This window comes from Equus caballus, chromosome 5, assembly GCF_041296265.1.
Source record: "Equus caballus isolate H_3958 breed thoroughbred chromosome 5, TB-T2T, whole genome shotgun sequence".
NCBI lineage: Eukaryota > Metazoa > Chordata > Mammalia > Perissodactyla > Equidae > Equus > Equus caballus.
In genome coordinates this window covers 37,401,372-37,426,120 of record NC_091688.1, presented here as the reverse complement: position 1 = coordinate 37,426,120, position 24,749 = coordinate 37,401,372, and the positions used below count along the sequence as shown (strand labels likewise).

Genomic DNA, 24,749 nt, shown 5'->3' with positions numbered 1-24,749 from the left:
TGTTTCAAGGCCATTTTAAATAGCAAAATTGCCAACCAAAATCACAAAAATGCAGAAAATGTGACACTCAATAGGCTGTGGAAAGGACACATTTACAGTTATGAGAACCAAAATAAGAAGGCAAAGTGGCACCTTGTTCAACCTCAGCTAGAAACATGTGAGGTGAGGTCTCAAATTTTGTGCTACTCTGCACATATCTATGAATGACTGTGACAGTATTGTGAATAGTTAGTTGGGGATTACAAACTTTAGCAGCAGCTGAATTAGCCAATACAGGATTCATGAACAATGGAGATCCACTCTTTCTAACTAATGACCATGAATGGCAGTGTGAGTCAACATACCCATGGCTAGACTTCAATTACTTTAGGATTTATTAATTAATTCAATAAATACTTCTTAAGCATTTACTTTGCAGCAGGAACTTATTGAGTATACAGTCACCGGGGAGAGAAAGAATTGCTATCTTCTGAGCTTGAAAATATTGCTGCCTTCATTTGATTCTAGAGTTTACTGTTTTCATTGCTTGTTGTTTCTTTCTTAGTTCCTTAGTACAGCAACCTATTTGGGTTAAACTAGGGGAAAGGGACTTCACTCTAATTTGTTTAGGGGGCTGAGAGAGGAAGCCCAGGGCAAGGAGAACATCCGGAGGGACCCAGAGCAGCTGGTGGCAGCTGCACATGTGGAAATTTGGAGAAAATAAAATTGAGATTTGATAGCGGAGAAAGATGAAAACTATGGGATGTGGAAGAGCAAACATTGGGACCGCTGCAATCTTTCCACCTGGATTAGACTGGTTGCTTCTCTAGGCTCCAATCTACCTTGTCACCCTCACGTGGCAACCATGTGATTTTGGTTGATTGACTCCAGCCTCATTTGTAGTCTTGGACTCTCAGCAGACGAAGGCGATCATGAGAAAATATCCTTGATGATGTGATAGGTTAAAGCATGGACAGGGAACCTATAATTTAAGCTGAATCATGACACAGATCCCACTTATCCTTGCTCAGAGTGATGGCTCAGCAGTAGGCACCTGCTCTAAGGTGACACAGTTTATATGAAGCTTGATTCTTGTGTTTGATGGTAGGGAAAAGAGATGCTGTGTCTTGTCCTGGATGTTATGGTCTGGGGATAAGACTTGAAACAACTAAAGCCATGTTTTCAGCATCAGAAAAGCAAGCTGAAGATAAAATCACAGATGCATGTAGACAGAGAAATTTTGCACTTAAAACTTGCTAAAAGGGTAGATCTTAAATGTCTTTATCACAAAAAAGAAGAAAAACAAAAGAAAATAGTGACCATGTGAGATGATGGATATGTTAATTAGCTTGCTTGTAGGGATTACTTTATAACATATATGTATATCAAAACATCAAATGTATGCAACTTTTATTTGTCAATTATAACTCAGTAATCCTGAAAACAACAGGAACAACAACAATAAAACATTAAAAACAGAAGGCAGATGGCAGACCCATAGAAAAGTCCAGATTAAACCGTAGCTAAAGCCTGAATGACTCTTGATTCTCAGTTATGGCAGTTAATAAATTCCCTTTATTGTTTCAGCCCAAGAAGTTGGCTATTCCCTCGTTTGTGACTGAAAGCATCCTCTCTGGTGTATGTGAACCTCAGGGAACTCTTGGCTAATTTTTACTCTTACTTGCAACATTTCTCTAACTTCCCTCTTCCTTTTCCTCTATTCTTTAAAATTGATTTCTTGACCTTCTGCTTTTTTTCTAATACACATCCTCATCTTGTTAAACTCTTATCTGGTCTTGCTTTTTAAACTATTATTTCATCTCAGGCAGGAGTAAGAGATTAAGAGGAATTTTAACAAAAATAAAGGAAAAAGCAATCTGTATCATGTATCATGAAAATTAGTATTAACAATTTTTGCTTTGAAATTCATTTTCTGTGTGATGTTAGCCTGAGGGCTAGAAACATTAATTGATAAATTTGATAACATGTTAATGGTGTATTAAAGACGTGTAGTACATTGTCTTTTCATCTTTATGCAAACCCTGAGAGTATATATTTTTGCCTCCACTTAACTAAAGAAAATAATGAAGACCAGGGAGCCTTTCCAAAGTCACTCACCCGCCCGGCAGCAGAAGCAGCACTTTGATTCCTCGTCAGGGTTTGTTAGAAACTTATGAAGAGTCCAGGAGAGAGACTGGTCCAGATGCCATAGCTAAAAACGACATGGTGAATTTGATAATTGTGTGGTCTATAAGTTTCAGAAATGATTTCTTTATGCCTTGTTCAATTTTCTGCGGTAATTTGTAAATTCAGGAACTCAGCATTTAAAACGGGAAGCAGACATGGACTGTGAACAAAGCACCTTATCTGCACGCATATATTTCTGCTTTCTGCTTTTGTTTAATTTTAATTATTATGAGATTTTTTTAAACACTGGTCACTAGGGATTAGTTTTTGCAATCTTATTACCATGCATTGTTTTTACATAGGTGAGCACATCTTTTCTCTTTCGGGTTCATAAATGATTCTAAAGTGCCATATAGGGGAATTTATAGCTCTAAAAGCATTTATTTGTAAAGAAGACAGAATGAAAACATAGGAGTTAAGATTTTAATCGAAGAATCTAGAAAAAGAACAAAAAATGAATAGGAATTTAGAAGGTAGAAAATTAATTTAAAAGCACTAAAATTTAAAATAAAAAGCAAACCAAAAATTTATAAAAGTGGCATAAAACTAAAGGCTAGTTTTTTTCAGAAAATTAATAAAAACATAAAAACCTCCATCAGGATTGATCAAAAGAGTAATAAATTTTAGAAAAGTAGACATATTACAAATAAGTAACATACAGATTCAAAGTAAAAGATATATAAATAATTTATAACAACACACTTTTTATAGATAAAATTTTATTTAAAAAATCCTAGAAGAGGGAGGAAACCTGAATATATAAGTAATTGTTAAGAAAATGAACAAGTAGCCAAAGTTCTTACTAGTCGCATAAAGTCCTAGGTCCTCACTACATGGAGCAGCAGATAATTATATTGCATATACATTGTTCCAGGTAGAGGAAAATATGGAAAACAATCCTAACTAATTTTATGAAGCAAAATTTTCATGACAGTACAGCCAGCAAGAATTCCTCCAGAAAAAAAAAAAAACCAAATGTTAAAATAATAACTATTAGGTAATATGATTGATATATATTTACTAAGAAATTATGTATATAGATCCCAATAAAATATATGCAAGCAAAAACCAGCATCAAATGAAGTGGGATTTATCCATAGAATGCAAAGATTGTTTACCATTAAAAATCTCTTAATAGAATCACATCCTTCAAGAGATTAAGGATTAAAACCATGTAATTATCTCCAGAGTTACATAAAAGAATTTGGCGTATTTAAATGTCCACTCTGATAAAAGATTACAACTCAGAATAGAAGGAAATTTCCACCATGTGGTCAAATGTAGCTACAAACAACCTACATGTGATATATCTAATTTTGAAGCTTTAAAGCATCCAGTGAAAATCAAGAACAAGATGTCTGCCTACTATAGTCATTACTTTTCAGTAGAATACTAAAAGTCCTAGATAATCCAGTAAGACTAGAAAAATAAAGAGATATGAAAATACAAATAAATAAAAAAATCATTATTTGCAGATCATATGCTTGCATACAAGAAAATAAAAAAATAGCAAAATATTGGGAATAACAAGAAAGCTTATAACATGTTATAAATTTAACATATAAATAAAACTGGAAGTATTTCAAGGGAATAAGTTTTTTTTTCAGATGATGTGACTTCTATCTAGAAGACTAAGAGAATAAAAAAGTGAACCATTAATGCTATCATGAAAATCTAGACACAAACTTTTAAAAAATCAACAACCCTTTTTTATATAAGCAAGAAACAAAAGAAAATAAGATACTGCACGAGTCTATAACATAACTAAAATTTAGCTAAAGAAAGAATATATAAGAACTCTACAGAGAAATTCTAAAACCTATTAAAGATCATAAGAGTATTTCTGATAATTGGAATTTTATGGAAGAAATTATTATAAAAAATTATAATTCTTTTAAAATTATTGTATAACATTAGTAAATTTCTGACTAACATTCCAACTGGATTTTGGAGGTACTTAATAAACCTATTTTTTATATTATATAGAAGAATAAATGATTACAAATATCTAAATCATTTTGAAGGAGTTAAGCAAAGGTTTGTTCACAATAGAATAAAGTCCTAAACGCAAAAGATAATACTACAAAGTTAGTAGCGTCTGATATAGAGAATATCTTTATGAGGTATTAGTGGGGAATTATTTCTTAAACTAAATTCCGGATTTGCAAACTATAGAGCCTTGGGGAAAAATGGGCCATGGCCAGTCATTCCCCCCACCCACCATACACAGTTTCAGTTAAACAAGGGCCCCTGAGGGTGCTGGTGCCTGTTGCTCCAGACCTTGGCCTCCAAGGACTTGGCTCTTCCTAAGGGCCTCTAACTAAGTCAGTTCCTGCTGGGCGGGGGTCCTGGGTTCTCCATCCCCTGGCGGATAGGAGTGGGCATGTCCAGGTGGGGGTGGGGGGTGGCAGCACAGACTGTTCTACTGTTTTGCATGTTGTTTCTTCTGAACCACAAACTGTATACAATTGACGGGGCTTTTTTCAAAAAAATAATAATTAAATTGAATTAAATTAAAAGTAAAAATTGTTGAATTTACTTTATAAAATTATGACTTTCTCTTCAATAAAATATACACGGAACAAAATTAAAGGGTGAAAAATTGACAGAAGTATTTGGAATTCTAAAAATTAAAATTATATATATTTTATACATATATACACAGAGTAATAACGGAAAGTGTTCAAAAGAGTGCTGAATGAATACATTAATTAATGAAGCATACATATAATATCTTTTGTTGAAATTAAATTCTACTCAAACTCGTTAGTAAGCAGAGAAATGCAAATTAAGACAGGATCGCATTTTACCTCGCCAACTTGGCAAAATCAGAAAGTTGCAGAAGCCCAGTGTTTGCAGGGATGTGGGAGTGGTGGCCATCCTCATGCATTGTTGGCGGTGAAGTAATTCTGGAGAGTTTGCAGCAGTATCTTGTCTAATATGTACATTTTGACCCTGCAGTCTCACTTCTGAATATTCACAATAGAAAATATTTACCCGCCTCCAGAGGGATCATATATAAACATGTTTATCACAGCATTTTTAAAGCGCTGAGGTCTTGGAAGCATGCTAGATGTTCATCCCTATGGGAATACGTGGAATAAGTAAAACGTGGTAGATACACACTATGGGATTCTACGCAGCAGGTAGAAGCAGCAGACTAGACACAGAGTAATGGAGGGTCTTAAAAAAGTGCTGAATTAAATACATTAATAAATGAAGCATATAGTACAGCACTTTTTGTGGAAATTAAAATTGTACACATCAAACAACACCATATTTTATAAAACACTCAGAAACAGAAGGGTAACACATTAATATATTAGAATGTGGTGAAGAGAAGCAAATGGGGATAAATAAATAAACCAAACAGTTTATAGATGAGCTCTGCTCAGACCAAATGATATCCATGAACTTTTAAATGGAGGAGAATGATTCGCTCAACAATCTGCACATAACATTACAAAGGCAAAACAAAACACAACGAGGCCAAAATTGGAAAATGTTTGATGAAGCTCTACGGAATAGAGACCGAATTGGGATAATGGGGTGTACCAAAGGAGGTATCTTCTCAGGGAAAAAACATGAAAATATACAATATTGTATAAAATACTTATATTTCTGGGCACAGAATCAAAATATCTGCAACACCAAAAACCTCTGCTTGAAAATGTCAAGCTTTTTGTAATCATCAAAAGCTACATATTAGGATAAAGGATATCACTCGGTGATAGTAGAGCTTAAAGCAAAGTTTCAGCATTCCATTTATTACTAAAATATTAGAAGTCCCCGGAATCATCAAGCAGCTTACAAATCCATGCTGAAATTCACAACTTTTTAGGTCTAAAAATAATTGAAAATTACCTACAAAAACAAGCGCATAATATTAAAAATATAGTAATTATAATATAGAATAGAATCCAAGGGAATATACGGCTGGTAAAAAATGATGAAGCCAAGAGTGGAGTAAATTTTAAAAAGTGTCATGATACCCTATACACTGGCTGTATGTGGGTTGCAAATTATTAGAGGAATATAAGATGATTAAGACAGGATTAGTTACATATTCACAGTGTCTAGAAGATAAAGACAAATAAGCGGTTCAGGAAAAGTATATCTATTCCTGATCTTGAGGCCACAGAGAAATTTGTCCCATCAGTTCTTATAAAGAAGAAACTATTTGGTTCAGTGAACAATGTTCTTAAGAAAGTTCATTTGGTAAATTTTGCCAGGTTCACAGGCCTGTTTGTTTTGAGTCACTTAAAGTAAGATGATTATCTCAGCCTAAAATAAAACATGGGGAAAATAATTCTGCACAACACTACATGATCTGGTCCAGGTGGGCAGCTCTCTGATGTTCAGACAAACTCAGGCATAGGCTTTGCATTATCTATAGGAATGAGTAGACTGTAAGTCTCTTATACATATTGTTTATGTTGCACTAATATAATTATTTTTGATGAGCAGTGACTTTTAGATTATGTACCGTAACGTATGCCTTATGTACAACAATTTTATATTATTTGTTAAATACAGAGCAGGAACTTTAATAATCAATTGAGCTATGGGTGGAACAGGCAATTGGAAATTTCGAGTGGCTTTTGGAGATGTACTCAAGAACTGCCGCTTGAATCTCAGGTTTGCTCTTGGGAGGCTGATAACACCCATAGAGAGTAACAACATTCTTCTTGAAATATAATTCTGGTTCTGTTCTTAGATATAGGCACTTGCTGGCCCAACTACAAGTCTTTCCATCCCCAATGCACAATCAATTCTGCCTCAGAGAGAACATGACGTTAGACAAGAAAATATTTAAAACAATTGTGAGCCTTAATTTGCATGTAAAGTGTCCTGAGAAAAGCACCTATGGTCTTTAAGCTTTGAACAATTTTATTTCCAGGTTACCTATTTAAGTGAAACTGGTTACGAACTATACACCGACAAACCTAAATGGATAGTGAACTTCCAAAGAGTGTTTTACCCCTAGTTGTCTCCCAGAATCTATTTCTTAAAAAAGTGCTGAATTAAATACATTAATAAATGAAGCATATAGTACAGCACTTTTTGTGGAAATTAAAATTGTACACATCAAACAACACCATATTTTATAAAACACTCAGAAACAGAAGGGTAACACATTAATATATTAGAATGTGGTGAAGAGAAGCAAATGGGGATAAATAAATAAACCAAACAGTTTATAGATGAGCTCTGCTCAGACCAAATGATATCCATGAACTTTTAAATGGAGGAGAATGATTCGCTCAACAATCTGCACATAACATTACAAAGGCAAAACAAAACACAACGAGGCCAAAATTGGAAAATGTTTGATGAAGCTCTACGGAATAGAGACCGAATTGGGATAATGGGGTGTACCAAAGGAGGTATCTTCTCAGGGAAAAAACATGAAAATATACAATATTGTATAAAATACTTATATTTCTGGGCACAGAATCAAAATATCTGCAACACCAAAAACCTCTGCTTGAAAATGTCAAGCTTTTTGTAATCATCAAAAGCTACATATTAGGATAAAGGATATCACTCGGTGATAGTAGAGCTTAAAGCAAAGTTTCAGCATTCCATTTATTACTAAAATATTAGAAGTCCCCGGAATCATCAAGCAGCTTACAAATCCATGCTGAAATTCACAACTTTTTAGGTCTAAAAATAATTGAAAATTACCTACAAAAACAAGCGCATAATATTAAAAATATAGTAATTATAATATAGAATAGAATCCAAGGGAATATACGGCTGGTAAAAAATGATGAAGCCAAGAGTGGAGTAAATTTTAAAAAGTGTCATGATACCCTATACACTGGCTGTATGTGGGTTGCAAATTATTAGAGGAATATAAGATGATTAAGACAGGATTAGTTACATATTCACAGTGTCTAGAAGATAAAGACAAATAAGCGGTTCAGGAAAAGTATATCTATTCCTGATCTTGAGGCCACAGAGAAATTTGTCCCATCAGTTCTTATAAAGAAGAAACTATTTGGTTCAGTGAACAATGTTCTTAAGAAAGTTCATTTGGTAAATTTTGCCAGGTTCACAGGCCTGTTTGTTTTGAGTCACTTAAAGTAAGATGATTATCTCAGCCTAAAATAAAACATGGGGAAAATAATTCTGCACAACACTACATGATCTGGTCCAGGTGGGCAGCTCTCTGATGTTCAGACAAACTCAGGCATAGGCTTTGCATTATCTATAGGAATGAGTAGACTGTAAGTCTCTTATACATATTGTTTATGTTGCACTAATATAATTATTTTTGATGAGCAGTGACTTTTAGATTATGTACCGTAACGTATGCCTTATGTACAACAATTTTATATTATTTGTTAAATACAGAGCAGGAACTTTAATAATCAATTGAGCTATGGGTGGAACAGGCAATTGGAAATTTCGAGTGGCTTTTGGAGATGTACTCAAGAACTGCCGCTTGAATCTCAGGTTTGCTCTTGGGAGGCTGATAACACCCATAGAGAGTAACAACATTCTTCTTGAAATATAATTCTGGTTCTGTTCTTAGATATAGGCACTTGCTGGCCCAACTACAAGTCTTTCCATCCCCAATGCACAATCAATTCTGCCTCAGAGAGAACATGACGTTAGACAAGAAAATATTTAAAACAATTGTGAGCCTTAATTTGCATGTAAAGTGTCCTGAGAAAAGCACCTATGGTCTTTAAGCTTTGAACAATTTTATTTCCAGGTTACCTATTTAAGTGAAACTGGTTACGAACTATACACCGACAAACCTAAATGGATAGTGAACTTCCAAAGAGTGTTTTACCCCTAGTTGTCTCCCAGAATCTATTTCTTAAAAAAGTGCTGAATTAAATACATTAATAAATGAAGCATATAGTACAGCACTTTTTGTGGAAATTAAAATTGTACACATCAAACAACACCATATTTTATAAAACACTCAGAAACAGAAGGGTAACACATTAATATATTAGAATGTGGTGAAGAGAAGCAAATGGGGATAAATAAATAAACCAAACAGTTTATAGATGAGCTCTGCTCAGACCAAATGATATCCATGAACTTTTAAATGGAGGAGAATGATTCGCTCAACAATCTGCACATAACATTACAAAGGCAAAACAAAACACAACGAGGCCAAAATTGGAAAATGTTTGATGAAGCTCTACGGAATAGAGACCGAATTGGGATAATGGGGTGTACCAAAGGAGGTATCTTCTCAGGGAAAAAACATGAAAATATACAATATTGTATAAAATACTTATATTTCTGGGCACAGAATCAAAATATCTGCAACACCAAAAACCTCTGCTTGAAAATGTCAAGCTTTTTGTAATCATCAAAAGCTACATATTAGGATAAAGGATATCACTCGGTGATAGTAGAGCTTAAAGCAAAGTTTCAGCATTCCATTTATTACTAAAATATTAGAAGTCCCCGGAATCATCAAGCAGCTTACAAATCCATGCTGAAATTCACAACTTTTTAGGTCTAAAAATAATTGAAAATTACCTACAAAAACAAGCGCATAATATTAAAAATATAGTAATTATAATATAGAATAGAATCCAAGGGAATATACGGCTGGTAAAAAATGATGAAGCCAAGAGTGGAGTAAATTTTAAAAAGTGTCATGATACCCTATACACTGGCTGTATGTGGGTTGCAAATTATTAGAGGAATATAAGATGATTAAGACAGGATTAGTTACATATTCACAGTGTCTAGAAGATAAAGACAAATAAGCGGTTCAGGAAAAGTATATCTATTCCTGATCTTGAGGCCACAGAGAAATTTGTCCCATCAGTTCTTATAAAGAAGAAACTATTTGGTTCAGTGAACAATGTTCTTAAGAAAGTTCATTTGGTAAATTTTGCCAGGTTCACAGGCCTGTTTGTTTTGAGTCACTTAAAGTAAGATGATTATCTCAGCCTAAAATAAAACATGGGGAAAATAATTCTGCACAACACTACATGATCTGGTCCAGGTGGGCAGCTCTCTGATGTTCAGACAAACTCAGGCATAGGCTTTGCATTATCTATAGGAATGAGTAGACTGTAAGTCTCTTATACATATTGTTTATGTTGCACTAATATAATTATTTTTGATGAGCAGTGACTTTTAGATTATGTACCGTAACGTATGCCTTATGTACAACAATTTTATATTATTTGTTAAATACAGAGCAGGAACTTTAATAATCAATTGAGCTATGGGTGGAACAGGCAATTGGAAATTTCGAGTGGCTTTTGGAGATGTACTCAAGAACTGCCGCTTGAATCTCAGGTTTGCTCTTGGGAGGCTGATAACACCCATAGAGAGTAACAACATTCTTCTTGAAATATAATTCTGGTTCTGTTCTTAGATATAGGCACTTGCTGGCCCAACTACAAGTCTTTCCATCCCCAATGCACAATCAATTCTGCCTCAGAGAGAACATGACGTTAGACAAGAAAATATTTAAAACAATTGTGAGCCTTAATTTGCATGTAAAGTGTCCTGAGAAAAGCACCTATGGTCTTTAAGCTTTGAACAATTTTATTTCCAGGTTACCTATTTAAGTGAAACTGGTTACGAACTATACACCGACAAACCTAAATGGATAGTGAACTTCCAAAGAGTGTTTTACCCCTAGTTGTCTCCCAGAATCTATTTCCCAATTCCTCTAGAATAAATTAACACCCCAATTGTTAGTTGGGCAGAATAAAAGCTGCATCTCTTAGCCACCCTTTTAGTTTGTTGTGGTTATGTGACTGCAGTTGACTGATGAAGTGTACAGTTTCTGGGAAGTGAATCTGAAGCAGTGGAAAGCTTCCTCCTTTCTCCTATCTGCCAGCTAAAAGGTGGATTTGATGGAAGGACATCTGGCAGCCATCTCAGAGTATGGGATGACCTTTGGAATGAGGATCAAGCATGGAAAAACCAAAACAAAAGAAACAAAGCAAAACAAAAAATCCAAAAAACCCCCAAACAAAAGAGGAAACTAAGAACCATGTATGTGACCAGTGTAAAGCCAGAACAACCCTGAATTGCCTACTTTTAGCATTTTCTCAAAACAGAAATATAACCACATCTTTTTAAAGATATTGTTCATCTGAATTTTCTATCATTTGCAGCCAAACTTGATGCTAACGAATCCAGGATGTTGGCTGAAAATCAATTAAAAGTTGACAACTTTCATTCATGAAATGTTTATATGTAGCTCTTTACGAGCTCATTTTACTGAGATAAATCCAAAGTAGAATATGTAACTTCACCTGTATTTAATCTAGGGAAGAGCTGTAACTTAAGACAATAACCAAGGAAGTTATAATCAAAGTTGGAATAGTTTTTAGCATATATTTTCATTAATTTTGATAACATGAAAAATTAATGGATGTAGTTTAGGAGAATAAATTCAGTTAAGCAGACAATTTACAAAGGCACTGCTGGGGCCTTTGTTAGAAGAGAACTGTGGAGAAAAAATATTGTGGAAATGGAGGATAAAGTAATTTGTGAGAATCTTTTGTTGGAGCCAAATAAAATGGTCTTTGGCTTTAGAAATTAGGGCATGACCACACGAGTTTTTATCTTGTTGGTATTCAGTGGCCTATAGGGTTCAAGATAACTGGCTTTGAGATGCTGTTCAGCAGCCTCTTTAACTTTGTGGCCTGGACAGATAGTTGTAGGTCTTGGCATCTAGTGTCCTTTTGAGGTTTTTGCTGTGGCACATTGTTGCTTCTTAGGATGGCTTTGTCATGTCAAGTGGCTGTTTTTATATAGAGGAGTGTTTTGGGTCTGTTTCTGATGAAACAGACTCAGATGGACCTCAGCAAGTAAAACATTTATTAGGAAGTGCTCTCAGGAACCACACCTGTAAAAGAGAAAAGGAAGCAGGACTAAGCAGGGTGAGAGGTTGAACTGTGATGCAGTTGCAACAGAGGATTTAATCAAACTTACAGAGAGTCTTACAGCTAGGATGGCCCTTCAGAGACTTCCTCCAACTAATGGAGCTGTACCTTTTTATTCCAACATTTGATGTGAGCTTTCCGCAGGGAAGGGACATGCCTTTGGACAAAGAAACTCTTTCACTGAAGGCAATTCCTAGATAGGGACATATTTGTGAGTAGTCAGTAGCTAATACCTCCCTAAGCTGAATGAAGGAGCATATTTGTCCTGAAGGGAGTATATTGGTGGTTGACCACAGCATCTGCTCGTGCAAGAGTATGTTGCTGTGGAAGTAGGGATTTACTTGCTGGACCTTAAATAAATGCATAAGCCTCACCAACAAAGTCAGTATTGAAAACACACACCATAGTCCAAAGTAAACTTAGACAATGTGCATGAGATTCTATAAGCACTGATCTTCAACCAGCCTGCCCCAGCCAGAATGGCTAAGGCAAAGATTTTGTTAAAGGAATCAGAGAGTGCTTAGATATTGATTAGTTTAAAACATTAGACAGAAAAATATAACTTTTGCCTTGGCTTTCAGTCTAGGTGTGCAGCCTAGATGAGATGCCCCAAATGTGCTTCCTCTCCCATGCCATTTTGAATTGGCTTCATGGTCAAAAAGGAGACCTGTGAAGAAGCTAACCCTGAATTCATGAGACTTGTAGCCAGGCTCAGGAGTCACTTCCTACTGTATAGTCTCAATTTGTCTATGCTAGCTTTGTTATTGCCTAGATTTCTGACAAAAAAAAAAAAAAATGTAGCTTTACACATGAAGGGATGGTAAGTTTTATAAATAAACAATTAATAAAGAAACAAGAGGTCTTCTGCTTCTGGAAAGGGTAGACTACCTAATTTGGACCAACTCTCCTGTCAAGAACAACCAGAAACAGTAGGACAAATATCAAATAAAATCTGCCCCAAGGCAGAGATGAATTCCTGGGTCATTATCTGGTAGAAGACAGAAACTCACAGAGGTGAGCTTTGTATTTGGGCTGCTTTTCCCCTAGGGGCATCTGCTGACTCCACAGAGAGGCAGCTAAAGAGACTGAGAAGCTAAGCAAAGCTTTCAGCGGAGTCATAAATCTTCAAAGATATCACTGTGGCCTGAATTTTGAATTGTAACTTTAAAGCGCTGCATCCTAGGGGTAAGTGTGGAGCAGGAGAGTGATCTTTGCAGAGACTGTAACTAAGATCCAAATTTTCTTAATCTCTGAAATTAATAAGGTGATTTTGTATTGCCAGTGCCCCTAAATGATTCTGGAGGAAGATAACATTATCCTAAGCCTCAAATTATTTCTATATTTTTTAAATCTAAATGATCAACACTCAAAGATGAAAACAAAACAAAGCAAAACACCACACAGAAATATAGAGTGACAGGGTAAAATGAATAAAAATTTAAAATAAAGGACAACAGAGAACAGACACAGACTTACCAGGGTCCTGGACAATGGAGTTATCAGGCATAGACTTTAAGATACATAGGCTTAACATGTTAGAGGAGATAAAAACAAGATTGAGAATTTTTGCAGAGAAGTGGCAGCTCTAAAGAAAGAACAAAACAAAATTCTAATATGGAATAATAAATGATAGTAGCAAAATAAACCAACAATGAATGGATAGTTGTAATAGTGGATAAGACCCCACTGAAGAACGAATTTGTGAACTGGAAGATAGATTAGAAGAATGAATCCAGATTGAATTTTGGATGGGCAAAAGTTTGGAAAGTACAAAAAAGACGAAGTATGCAATTGAGGGAATACTATGAAAAGGTCAAACATATGTGTAGCTGGCATCACAAAATGACAAAAGAGAGAATGGAGTAGGTAATGATTGAGATGAAATAATGACTCACCAAAAGAGAAAGTGGGGTTCAAATATTCTAATGAGCCAGGGCAAAGTGAACAAAAAGTAAGTCATTCCATGTACATCATAGTAAAACTACTGAAAACCAGAGACAATGAGAATGTCTTAAAAATAGCCAGAGACTACAGACTAATTTCCTAGAGTTGAGTGATAATTTGATTATCATCTGGCTTCTTAAGTTCTTAAATACAGAAATTAATGTAATGTTTTCAGCAGGCTAAGGCAATATAACTAAAGATCTAGAATTCTATATTTAATGAATATATAATCAAAACTGAAGATAAATACTGTTTTTTAGACAAAGAAAAACCAAAATAATTTGTCATCATGCAAGAAAAAACTGTATTCTTTAGGGAGAAAGCAAAGTATTACAAAGGTGTAGAAAAACTAATTATGATGTTGGAAGTCAGGATAGAGGTTATGTTTAGGGATGAGAGATGGAGTAATTTGGGGAGTGGCATAAGGAGTCTACTGAGGTGCTGGTGATATCCTACTTTTTGACCAGAATTGCAGAACACAGGGGTGTTCTCTTTGTGATAATTCAATGATCTTTATAATTATCTATTGTGTACTTTTTGAATGCTGATTATACTTCAGTAAAAAGTTGAAGAAAAGATAGAAGGTTTTGAAACATTTATTGTACACAAAATTTTTCAACTGGTGAATAAAACAACTAGGTTCTGGTTGCTTTTTTGAAAACCTCATATGTATTATTATCATTATTATTATTTAATTTATGTTGAAAGTTTTTTAGAGATGAAAAAATCATCTGATGAATGAGAATGAGTAAAAGATGAGCAGAGTTATCATATGTTAATAGTGAAAACTCCTTAATAATACTTGCATACAAAAGAAAAGTATTCAAAAATGAAATGATTAAATTATATAACTATGAATGCTATAGGATTATCTGTGCATGAAAATATTGACATACTGTGAATGAACACACAATATAGATGATCAGAGAAAGAAAAAACTATGTAAATATAAATCAATGTGAACACAGACTACACCAAAGAAGGTTAAAGTTGAAGCAGAGTTAGAGAATATCAAGTTGTTTCAATCCAGTCATTTCACAGTGAAGGAAACTGAGATCTGGAGTGTTAATCAATGCATTCTAGTAAGTGGTCCCTCTAAGAGTGTATTCTTACCCTGAGGATGGGACCCTTTCCACTGTTGTACATATGAGAGGGAGGAGGACACAGAATAGAGTCAAGGACTGCTGCTGGAAGCCACAAAGGGGACAGAATAACTGGAAGAAGTGCTGAGTGGGAAATAAAAGGTCTAGCAAAAGACACGTGGTTGTGGGAAGGAGTGTGGCTTCTCAAATAGGGAAGTGACCGGGGTAAGGTTTCCACTGGCAGAGAGGAGGTTGATGGAATGTGAAATTGTGTGGGGTAGGGACATGACACCAGAGTTCTGAGGAGAGCTCTCTTTCTAGGGGAACAAAAATCATCCACTGAGATGAACTTGGGTGAGAGCCAGTTAAGAACTCAGGAAAAGATGAACATGAGGATGCCCTTGGCCTGAGCACAAATGAGGTGAACAGAGGGAGCCTGTGGAAGGCTGGTGAGAGAGAAAAAGCACTGGGCTCCCCCAAGATATCCAGGACTCTCTACTCAGGCTGGAGTCTAAGCATAGAATATCCCACACATCTGATTGTGTGTATCTAGACAGCCTGTATAACCACCTCTTTCTCTCTTCATTGCCTTTTATATAAATTTCAGATTCTTGGATCTATGTTCATAAGTATTCACCAGTCCAAATAGTCTGTCAGTTTCCCTTCTCATGGAACCCACTCCCCTCTACCTCCCCCACCCTTTTTGTTGGAGCTTGAGCTGGATGAGTCTTTGTCTGTTGAACTAACATCCTTAGGAGTTTGGTTTATTTTTCATGAAAGTAATTGAAATATTTTAATCATGAGCTTGACACAGTCAGGTTTACATTTTACGGAGCAACTCTGGAGCAGAGTGCTGAAGAGATCTGGAGAGGGTTTGGATTGTGACGTACAGCTCAGTTATTGTGGTTGTAATCTGGGTCACACATGATGAAAGTAGAACTAAACGTCAGTGGAGTTAGAGAGGAAGAGGCAGATTTTACGAATTATGGAGAGAAATGATATAGTGATGTGGTGACTGTGGGGAGTCAAGGAGAAGTAAGTTTCCAAAGAATGCAGGTTTCTGGGTTTCTGTTTGGACGATTGAATGGGTATCGCCATGTCATGGGATGGGGCTATCTGCTCTTCTCATTCCCTCAAAGGAGAATTTTCCCTAAATATTTTTTGTTTCTTTCCTCACTCCTTATTCTTTCCCATGAAAATAGAGTGAATTATCTCATTGGTGAGTCTAGGAGAGAGACTGTGTATGTAATATGTCAACACCTTCTTCCCCCTCTTTACCTCTGAAGCCAAGTTCCCCTCAGAACTGTCAATTCTCATGTCCTCCTCCGTGCCCTGTCTCGCATAGGAAGAGACCCTCAGATGGGGAAGCTTAGGGGTTTTCCAGCTTTGCCTTGACTAAGTGAGAGAATTCGTCTGCTCAGGCTGACGTAACAAGATACCACAGGCTGGGTGGCTTAAACCACAGTTTATTTTCTAACAGTTCTTGAGACTAGAAATCCAAAACAATTTGGTGTCTTGTGAAGGCTCTCTTCACGGCTTACAGATGGCTGCCTTCTTGATATGCCCTCACCTGACCTTTCCTCTGAATGTGGGGAGAGAGAGAGTGAGCAAGAGAGAGAGGAGAGGGCTCACTCTCCCGTCTCTCTTCTTATGAGGCCCCACTCTTAGGATCTCATTTAACCTTAATTACTTTCTTAGAGGCACTACCTCCAACTACAACCATGCTGGGAGTTAGGGCTTCAACATTTGAATTTGCAGAGGACACAAAGAATGAGTTTGTAACAGTGAGTAAGGCCACGTCATTTAAAGTTCAATATTAGCAAGATTACTTGGATTACACACTTAAGGGAAATTTTTTAGCAGCTTTATCAGAAGTAAAGTTGACAGGTTGATTCATCTATCTTATGTTCTATATCTTTATCTCATTTGATTCTGAATTCAGGAGGAGGGAAAGGATCCCAATTAACAGTTTCTATAAAATTAACCAGTATCATTAGGTTGTGCTGCAGTTATAAATAAACTTGAGAATCTTAGAGGCTACACACAAGGGAGTTTACTTCTCATGCAGGCAAACTCTGTGTAGATCAGTCAGCCCTTCTCTGTCTTGCAGCTCTGTTGTCTTTAACAGGTGTCCTCCAAGCTGGCACTGTAGGGCAAGATGATCAGCACACTTTGCTGCCCAGAACTCGGTCACATGACCCTAACCCAATGACAGGGGAATAGGAAGATTGGGTTTTTCCTCTAAGCCCATGGGGAAAAATGTAATAAACATAAAGCATTATATCTGCTGATCGTTTCCTAAAACCACAAACTAAGAGTTTGCCATTGACAAGAAGATTTGGGCAAAGATGAGATTTGGTTCTTATGAGTGATTTGGATGGGGCTTAAACTGTTTATTGTTCATAGAGGAGTTTGTACCTCATAGAAATTGCAAAATATCTGTGACTATAATCGAAAGAGCTCACTGAGTGTAACTTCCAGCCTCATTATTAATGTTGATAAATCTGAAAGCGGAATAATGCTACAAATGGGATTTTAAGGGACCCTTCCCCTGCATTCAGAGAATTAATCAAGGTCATTAAAGTGATATTATAGTAATAAACATATGACCTGAGTCTTAAAAAGTCTTTGCATTCACATATTCACACACATTAACCAGTCAGGACCATTGACAAATCACCAACTACTTCTCAAATGGACTACTTAAATAAATTCAAATATGAACAAATGGTACCCTTTTTGACAAATATTTTTTATTGCATCACAAAATTTAACTTCAACACAGATTTTTAATGTCTTCCATTGTATGCACCCTCTTGAAAAGCTGCATTTTCTGACAATTATAATCCAACACTGTTTTACACTGCTGAGAAGTTTAGCCCTCAGGTTGAAAACCATGCTGCTCTTCCAAGACTTCAAATTATGGATGCCCCGGGGTTAAGCGATCAAAATACCTCTCTAGAGGATATTGTTCTGTACACGATTGTATCTGGGATTCTAGAAACTGAAATGGTAATTATCACAATGCATTTTAATTCTTCGTTTAAATATACTTCTTCTAGTTTAAAGCTCTTCGATAGGAATGAATACATTGTCAATCTCTGTATGTTCCCACACCTACTAAGATACTTGGTACCAAGCATGTGTTGAGTGACTTTTTGGTGAGTGAATATATGAATTAAACTCAATAGGAGGGATTATTCTTTATATTTTTTCAGGATCCTATGCACTCTGGGATGGCTGCAACTTTATTTCTAAGGATAATGGAATGCTGGCTATAGTTTATACCGTTGCGTGGGAAAACCATAAGAGATTTGAGAAAGCAAATTCTCCAATTTATAAGTGGGCCAGTGAGAATCAAAAAATGAGAAAGGTGGAGAAATAAGAGGGGAAATGGAAAAGAGAATGCTTTTAGGATATTAAAGAGGGGAAGAGTACAATGGAATGTCCCGAAGAAGAGACATGATGGAACATGGAGGCAGAGTTGAGTGAAGAAACTGAAAGAATTATGATCTGTTAAAACAGGCAGAACCCAGGGAAACAATGTAGTTTCTTTTTTTTATTTTAGAGATGAGCTGCAAGTCCTAGGGAGGTGAAGTGACTTTTCAATGTCACGCACAACTTTGTCCATGGCAGTTGAGGAGAGGAAGGAGACAGGATGAAAGCTAGTATAAGGAAAGCAGCTGGAATCCAGATAGGAAAGAATAATGTTAAGTCAAAGCTGGAGGAGAAGTGAAAGAATCAGGTAGGAGGCCCAAGGTTGAGGGAAGCAGCAGATTCTCTTTGTTACAGTAAGTGGTTGGTGTGAGGATTGTCTGTTGGTGGAAGAAGGAAGTCAGAATACAGATACCGAGGGGTAGGTTTGCTGAGAACAGAGAGAAAGAAAAGAACATCTACAAATGACTTGCTGTTTCTGCAACTTGCATTGCTATCTGTTCTTTCAGGAGATGACAATGCAGATGATAAGAACATCTGTCAGCTGCCCAGTTGAACAGATCTGGGTGGAGAGTAGTGGACTTTCCCATGATGGAGTTGGACTTTAAGGATACCAGAATGCTTACAATCTGAGCATTCCTGTCTCCATGTCTAGTTTACTCTTTTTAAGGATGATGGTAGAGCATGGGGCCCAGTGTTAGGAAAACATCCTTAAGGTAGACATAGCATATCTATCTGTTCGGTAACTGGTTCATTTTCTATCTTCTCTCCTTCCTGCCTGCTTTTTTTTTTTCCTTAAACTACCTCACTTTCTACCCCTCATAGTGGTCCAAGAAGACATCTTGTTCCGTGTCATCCAGATCTCATCCTTTGCCAACCACTCCTGGGCACAAAATCAGGGCTCGGGTTGGCTGGATGAGTTGCAGACTCATGGCTGGGACAGTGAATCAGGCACAATAATTTTCCTGCACACCTGGTCCAAGGGTAACTTCAGCAGTAAGGAGTTGGTAGAGCTGGAGCTGCTGTTCCGTGTCTACTTCAGTGGATTAACTCAGAGGATTCAAGACTGTGGCTGTCAATTGCAGTTTGAATGTAAGTTCAATCTATTCAATTAAGGGAATCCTTAAGAAACTTCTTCTATTTCTGGGAAATATTCTCACACCTTTCTGGACTGTTTAATATTCCCGTAACACCATAAAAATCTTCTTTCATAAACATTTGGGGGGTTTTTCCAGACATTGACTTCTCAAGATTTCCTAGACTCTTGCTTCTTCTGGACACTTTTTTTCTTGTGCTCTTTTATCTTTCCTCAGTGGTCTCTCTTCTATGGCTTAAAACCCAGATTCATGCAATTGTCCCACTCTGTGCTTGACTACCTTAAAATATGATTGCTTCCTCCATTCAATTTCTTCAAAGGTTTATGCCCGTAGTCCAACAACTATTATGACCCATTTCATGCACCCTGGAATGCTGCACTCCCACCTCCCTTGCATGGGTTCCTCCCTCACTTCCTTTAACCTATATCATGTGCCTCACCTATCCTTTCTCCCCAACTTCTCCAAATTAAACTCTTAATTCTTGGCATTTATCCCTCATGCTCCCTTCCCCATCCCAACACTTCTTATCTTCCTTGTTCCTGAACAAACGCATCTTTGACTCATTCTCACACCCATATAAAACCTTCTTGCTCACTTTTCTAAAAGGCCCTAGGGTCTTATATCATTCCTCTCATTTTTTGCTGAATCTCTCTTTCTCCTTCCTCCCTTTTCCCAGATCCCTTTGAATTACAGGTGACAGCCGGTTGTGAGCTGCATTCTGGAAAGACCACAAAAAGCTTCCTCCAGGTCGCTTATCAAGGAACAGATTTCCTGAGTTTTCAAAACATGTCATGGGTACCATCTCCAGAGGGTGAGAGTAGGGCCCAGAGGGTCTGTGATGTAATCAATCAGTATGAAGTCATCAAGGAAACAGTGTTTAAGCTCATCAGAAACGTCTGCCCCCGATTTGTCTTGGGTCTGCTCGATGCAGGGAAGATGGATCTCCAGAGGCAAGGTTAGTCCAGCCCCTTCCTCTAAGATTTTTCCAAGTCTCGACCCTTCTAAACATCCCCTTCAAAGCTAGGACAAGGAAAAGTTCAAGAGGGAGAGGGGTTGTGGGCAAAACATTTCTAGAGGAGGATAATACATGCATAGTAATTTGGATTATGTGTCCCTAAGCTGTGTTACAGTCCTCGTCTGAATAACTTTCATGTCCTCTGCAGTGAGGCCAGAGGCCTGGCTGTCTAGTAGCCCCTTCCATGGGTCTAGCCAGCTGTTGCTGGTTTGTCATGTCTCCGGATTCTACCCAAAGCCTATTTGGGTGATGTGGATGCGGGGTGAACAGGAGCATCCGGGCAGTCAGCAAGGTGACGTGATGCCCAATGTTGATGGGACATGGTATCTTCGGGTGATCCTGAATGTAGATGCTCAGGAGGCAGCTGGCCTGTCTTGCCATGTGAGGCACAGCAGTCTAGGAGACCAAGACATCATTCTCTACTGGGGTAAGTAAGATTAAATCTGTAAGTATGAGAAGGTGATTGTTGAGCTTAGAGGGTAGGGCAGAGGAAACTTTCGTGATGCCAGATCTAAATGAGAGAGATATTGAGAAGGAATGAATACAGCTGATTCCAGGAATAGGTTTGGAACATGAGAGACATTCAGATGTAAGAGATCTGGGGGGAGAAGAGAACCCCTTCCCTGAGCAGAGAAGGGAATAGGATGATTGATGGGACTCATACCTAACACACATGTTAAGGCAGGGAAATTAATGGATGAAGCAGCACTGGCAGTGGGTTTAAAGTGCCATGCATGTGTCTCTCCAATATTCACAGGACATCAGCTTTCCATGAACTTGATCCCCTTGGCTGTGATAGTGCCCCTAATACTTCTAGTGGTCCTTGCATTATGGTTGAAGAAGTGCTGGTAAGGTCTTTGTATTTCCTCCTCTCTTCCTAATTTATTATTTCACATTCCATTTTTACCTCCCTTAGCTTTTATCTCTTGACCATCCCCACTTATTGTCAATCTCTACCTCTAATTTATGCAGAGTTTCTCCCTATTTCTCTTCTTCCACAGCTCATACCAAAACATCCAACGAGATTCCTCACCATGCTTCCCCCACTGCAATGAGAACTGTACAGCCCAGGAACATAGGACAACAGAATAAAGTCATCCTTTCTACTCTTCCTTTAAATTTTTGTTTCTCTGTCTGATTTATAACCACATTAATATAAACTAACTTAAATTCTGGAAGTCAGTATGGAATGCCTTCCCCGTAATGTCCATTTGCCCAATAGTACTCAACCTTCAAAGCATATTTCTGATGTCACATCCTCTAAAAATTTTCCCTGATCCGTAAGTGGGAAGCAGTTTCTCCCTTATCTGAGCCCAGATAGCACTTCAAATGTACTCTGCTACATATACAAATCATTTCTTACCCTGCATTGCAGTTACTTAGTTCTTTCTTCCCCTTCCAATACATAAGCTCCTTTGTGACAATGATCATGACAAAGGTGCCTTTCCTGAGTGTGTAATATGTGCTCAGTGATAAATCAAACCAAAACAAACAAACCATATCCAAGTTGGATTAACTATCATGTTGATAGTCTTTTATCATTATACTAATTCCTGATATTGTTGTAGCATTTGAAACATTGATGTTTCCCTTTTGCTTCAATGTTTTTTACTTAGTCAGGAAAGTCCACAGTCCTTTAGCTCCCTCATTTTCTCCCTAAACTCTTAAAGAAAAATGCAGCTTTGCCAGTTGCCATACTTATTTTCTAAATACAGAAAGGCAACTCTTTCCAACTTATTCTAAATACAAAGAGAGAAAGTGTATGCAGGCTGTGTTAAGGGTAGTGGGGCAGATGTGTCAATGAATGGTCAAGAAAAAGGAGCAAGAGAGCTCAGGATTAGGGTGGGATCAAGATAGGCGATATATATAGAAGATTCTCCCAAGGAGTGGTGCTATCCAATACCCTTCACTAGATTTTGATTCCTTTAGGTTCCACTTGCTAATTGTAGTGATACGTGTTAAACACTGAATACGAGACAGGTACATACAACTTATAAACTAGTGGGGGAGAAAACAACCCAGATTGTACCCACCTGCTTAAATTTCTATGTTTACCACTTCAATTTATTTATGTATTATTCACTGGTTACATTTTTTGTTTCTTTTTAAAAATTTTGAATCAACTTTATGGATGTATAATTTACATACAGTAAAACACATTTTTTTAAGTGTACAGTTCTATCCACTTTGACAAATGTATACACCCATGTAAGAAGGACCACAATCAAGAAATAGAACATTTCTATTATCCCAATACCCTTATACCCATTTGTAGTTAAACCCACTGCATCTTTGTACTTACTGATATACTTTATGCTAGGTAAGCTTAGAGTTGTCTTTTCCATGATTTTATTAAAATGGAATAAAGTGCATGTACTCTTTGTATCTGGTGTGTTTGTTTTCACCTATCGTGTAGTTATGTCTTCCACGTTACTTATTAGTGTACTAGTAGTCTATTGTTCAATAGAATTTCATCTATGAATCTACTATATATATGTATATATATATTTTTTTGTCCATCTACTTTTTGGTGGACATTTGGTTTGTTTCCAGTTAGAGGTTCTTCAAATAAAGCCATCATTGATGTTTTGTTTGTTTTGCTTTTGTGTTTTTCTTTTATTTTTTTGTTTGGTTATCCACCTGGACTAATTCTGTAGATTCTGGCTGCCCTGTAGTTTGCAGCCATTGATGTCTCTGCTCACTTTTTTTAGTATAAGACTCCTTTCTTTCCTTTTTTCCTTCTTCCTTCCCTCTCTCCCTGTTTCCCCCTCTTCCTCTTTCCTTCTGCTTCCCTCTCTCCTTCTGTATCTCTCTTTCTCTTTTCCTCCCTTCCCCCTTCTTTCTTTCTCTTTCCTGGCTTCCTAGGAGTCACATCTAAATCAGCATAACTTAGTGGTAACCAGTGATTAGTCAGAAGTTGTGCCTTTACACCTTAAACCAGTAAGGCTTCCAGCTTTTCCTGAGAGGATCTGTGAGGTTTGGAGCACAGGTTTACCTTTCAGTTTACAAATATTCCCTGGCTTCTACTTTTTCTTTGTGCAAAGCTTCATGTTTCAACAGAGGTAAAAAGATAACTGTGGCCCTCTTTGGTCTCTCCTTAGTATATGTGCAGCTTTCCAAACCTCTGAGAATAAGTGGGAGCTTATCAAAGTCCTTTATGACTGTCTCATTTCCTAGAAGTCTTTGTTAAGTTTTGCCTGGTCTCTTCTTTGCCTCAATTGGCATTGCAACCTCATAAAAATTGGCCTTTTATTTTTGCCACCAATTGCTATTGTTTTCTACAACCTCCCTGGGCATGTGGCCTCTCTATGGAGTTCCAAATCTAGCATACCCTTCTGGTGACAGCAAGATTGCTAGTCCTCAGCCTATGGCATCACCAAGCCAGAAGAAGGGGGAGAGCAACCCCAAGTTAAATTGCCCTCAGTGTTTTTGCTAAGGTGCAGATAGTTCTTCTAGCACTTTTCAATCTGTTGTATGCATTTGGTCATTTTCCAGAATTCTGAAATGGTTTATTTTGAAAATTTTATCCTGTATTAAATTTGGAGAAAATATTTGCTGAGCTCCTTAGTCTGCCATTCCGGATGTCCTACTCTATGTAGACATTTTATGACATTATCAATCAAACAAACAAACAAGAGTTTCACTTCCTGAAAATTGAAAGCAAAATGCAACAATGAGGATAAGCACTTACCAAGTTGGTGACACACCACAAGTCAGGGACTATTTCAATCGACTTTAAAGCATAACAATTTGTTTATCCTCAGGGGATATACCTTAGGGTAAGAAAACATATCTTAAATTGTTTTCAATAGCGATATTGGTGATAACAGTGTTTGTCTAGTTATGCTAAGACTGTCATGTGTGTGCAGTCTAGTGGGATATAGTCTATAGTGGGATGGGTGAATAGTATACGGTGTAGTGTACAGTGGGATTAGGTTAAAACATAACTGTCTTGATTAATTGGGAACCAGGATTTTCTGTGTGGGAGAAGAGAAGTTGATATGAGATAGATGAGTTGAACTCTGTAGTTTTAAACTTGAATTGAAAGTATAAATATGAACTCATCACAATATTTATCCTTTAAAAAAAATCATTTCAACCACTTAAAAAGCCCAGAAAC

General features: G+C 37.0%; 1 protein-coding gene across 4 annotated transcripts in view; it reads left to right on the top strand.

Moving 5' to 3' along the window:
- CD1C (CD1c molecule) overlaps positions 1–23,014 on the top strand; it is a 33,242-nt gene extending 10,228 nt beyond the window's left edge. For 3 of the 4 annotated variants that reach the window (XM_070266242.1, XM_023640265.2, XM_005609941.4), the window contains 5 exons: positions 19,343–19,609; positions 20,291–20,569; positions 20,778–21,056; positions 21,387–21,477; positions 21,631–23,014. In XM_070266242.1, coding sequence (XP_070122343.1) covers positions 19,343–19,609; positions 20,291–20,569; positions 20,778–21,056; positions 21,387–21,477; positions 21,631–21,721 — 1,007 coding nt within the window. In that variant the 3' untranslated portion in view covers positions 21,722–23,014. Of the gene's footprint in view, positions 1–18,981; positions 19,031–19,342; positions 19,610–20,290; positions 20,570–20,777; positions 21,057–21,386; positions 21,478–21,630 lie in introns of those variants that run through there. The other variant, NM_001252300.1, reaches the window with a different exon arrangement.
- Positions 23,015–24,749: the final 1,735 nt, after the last annotated feature.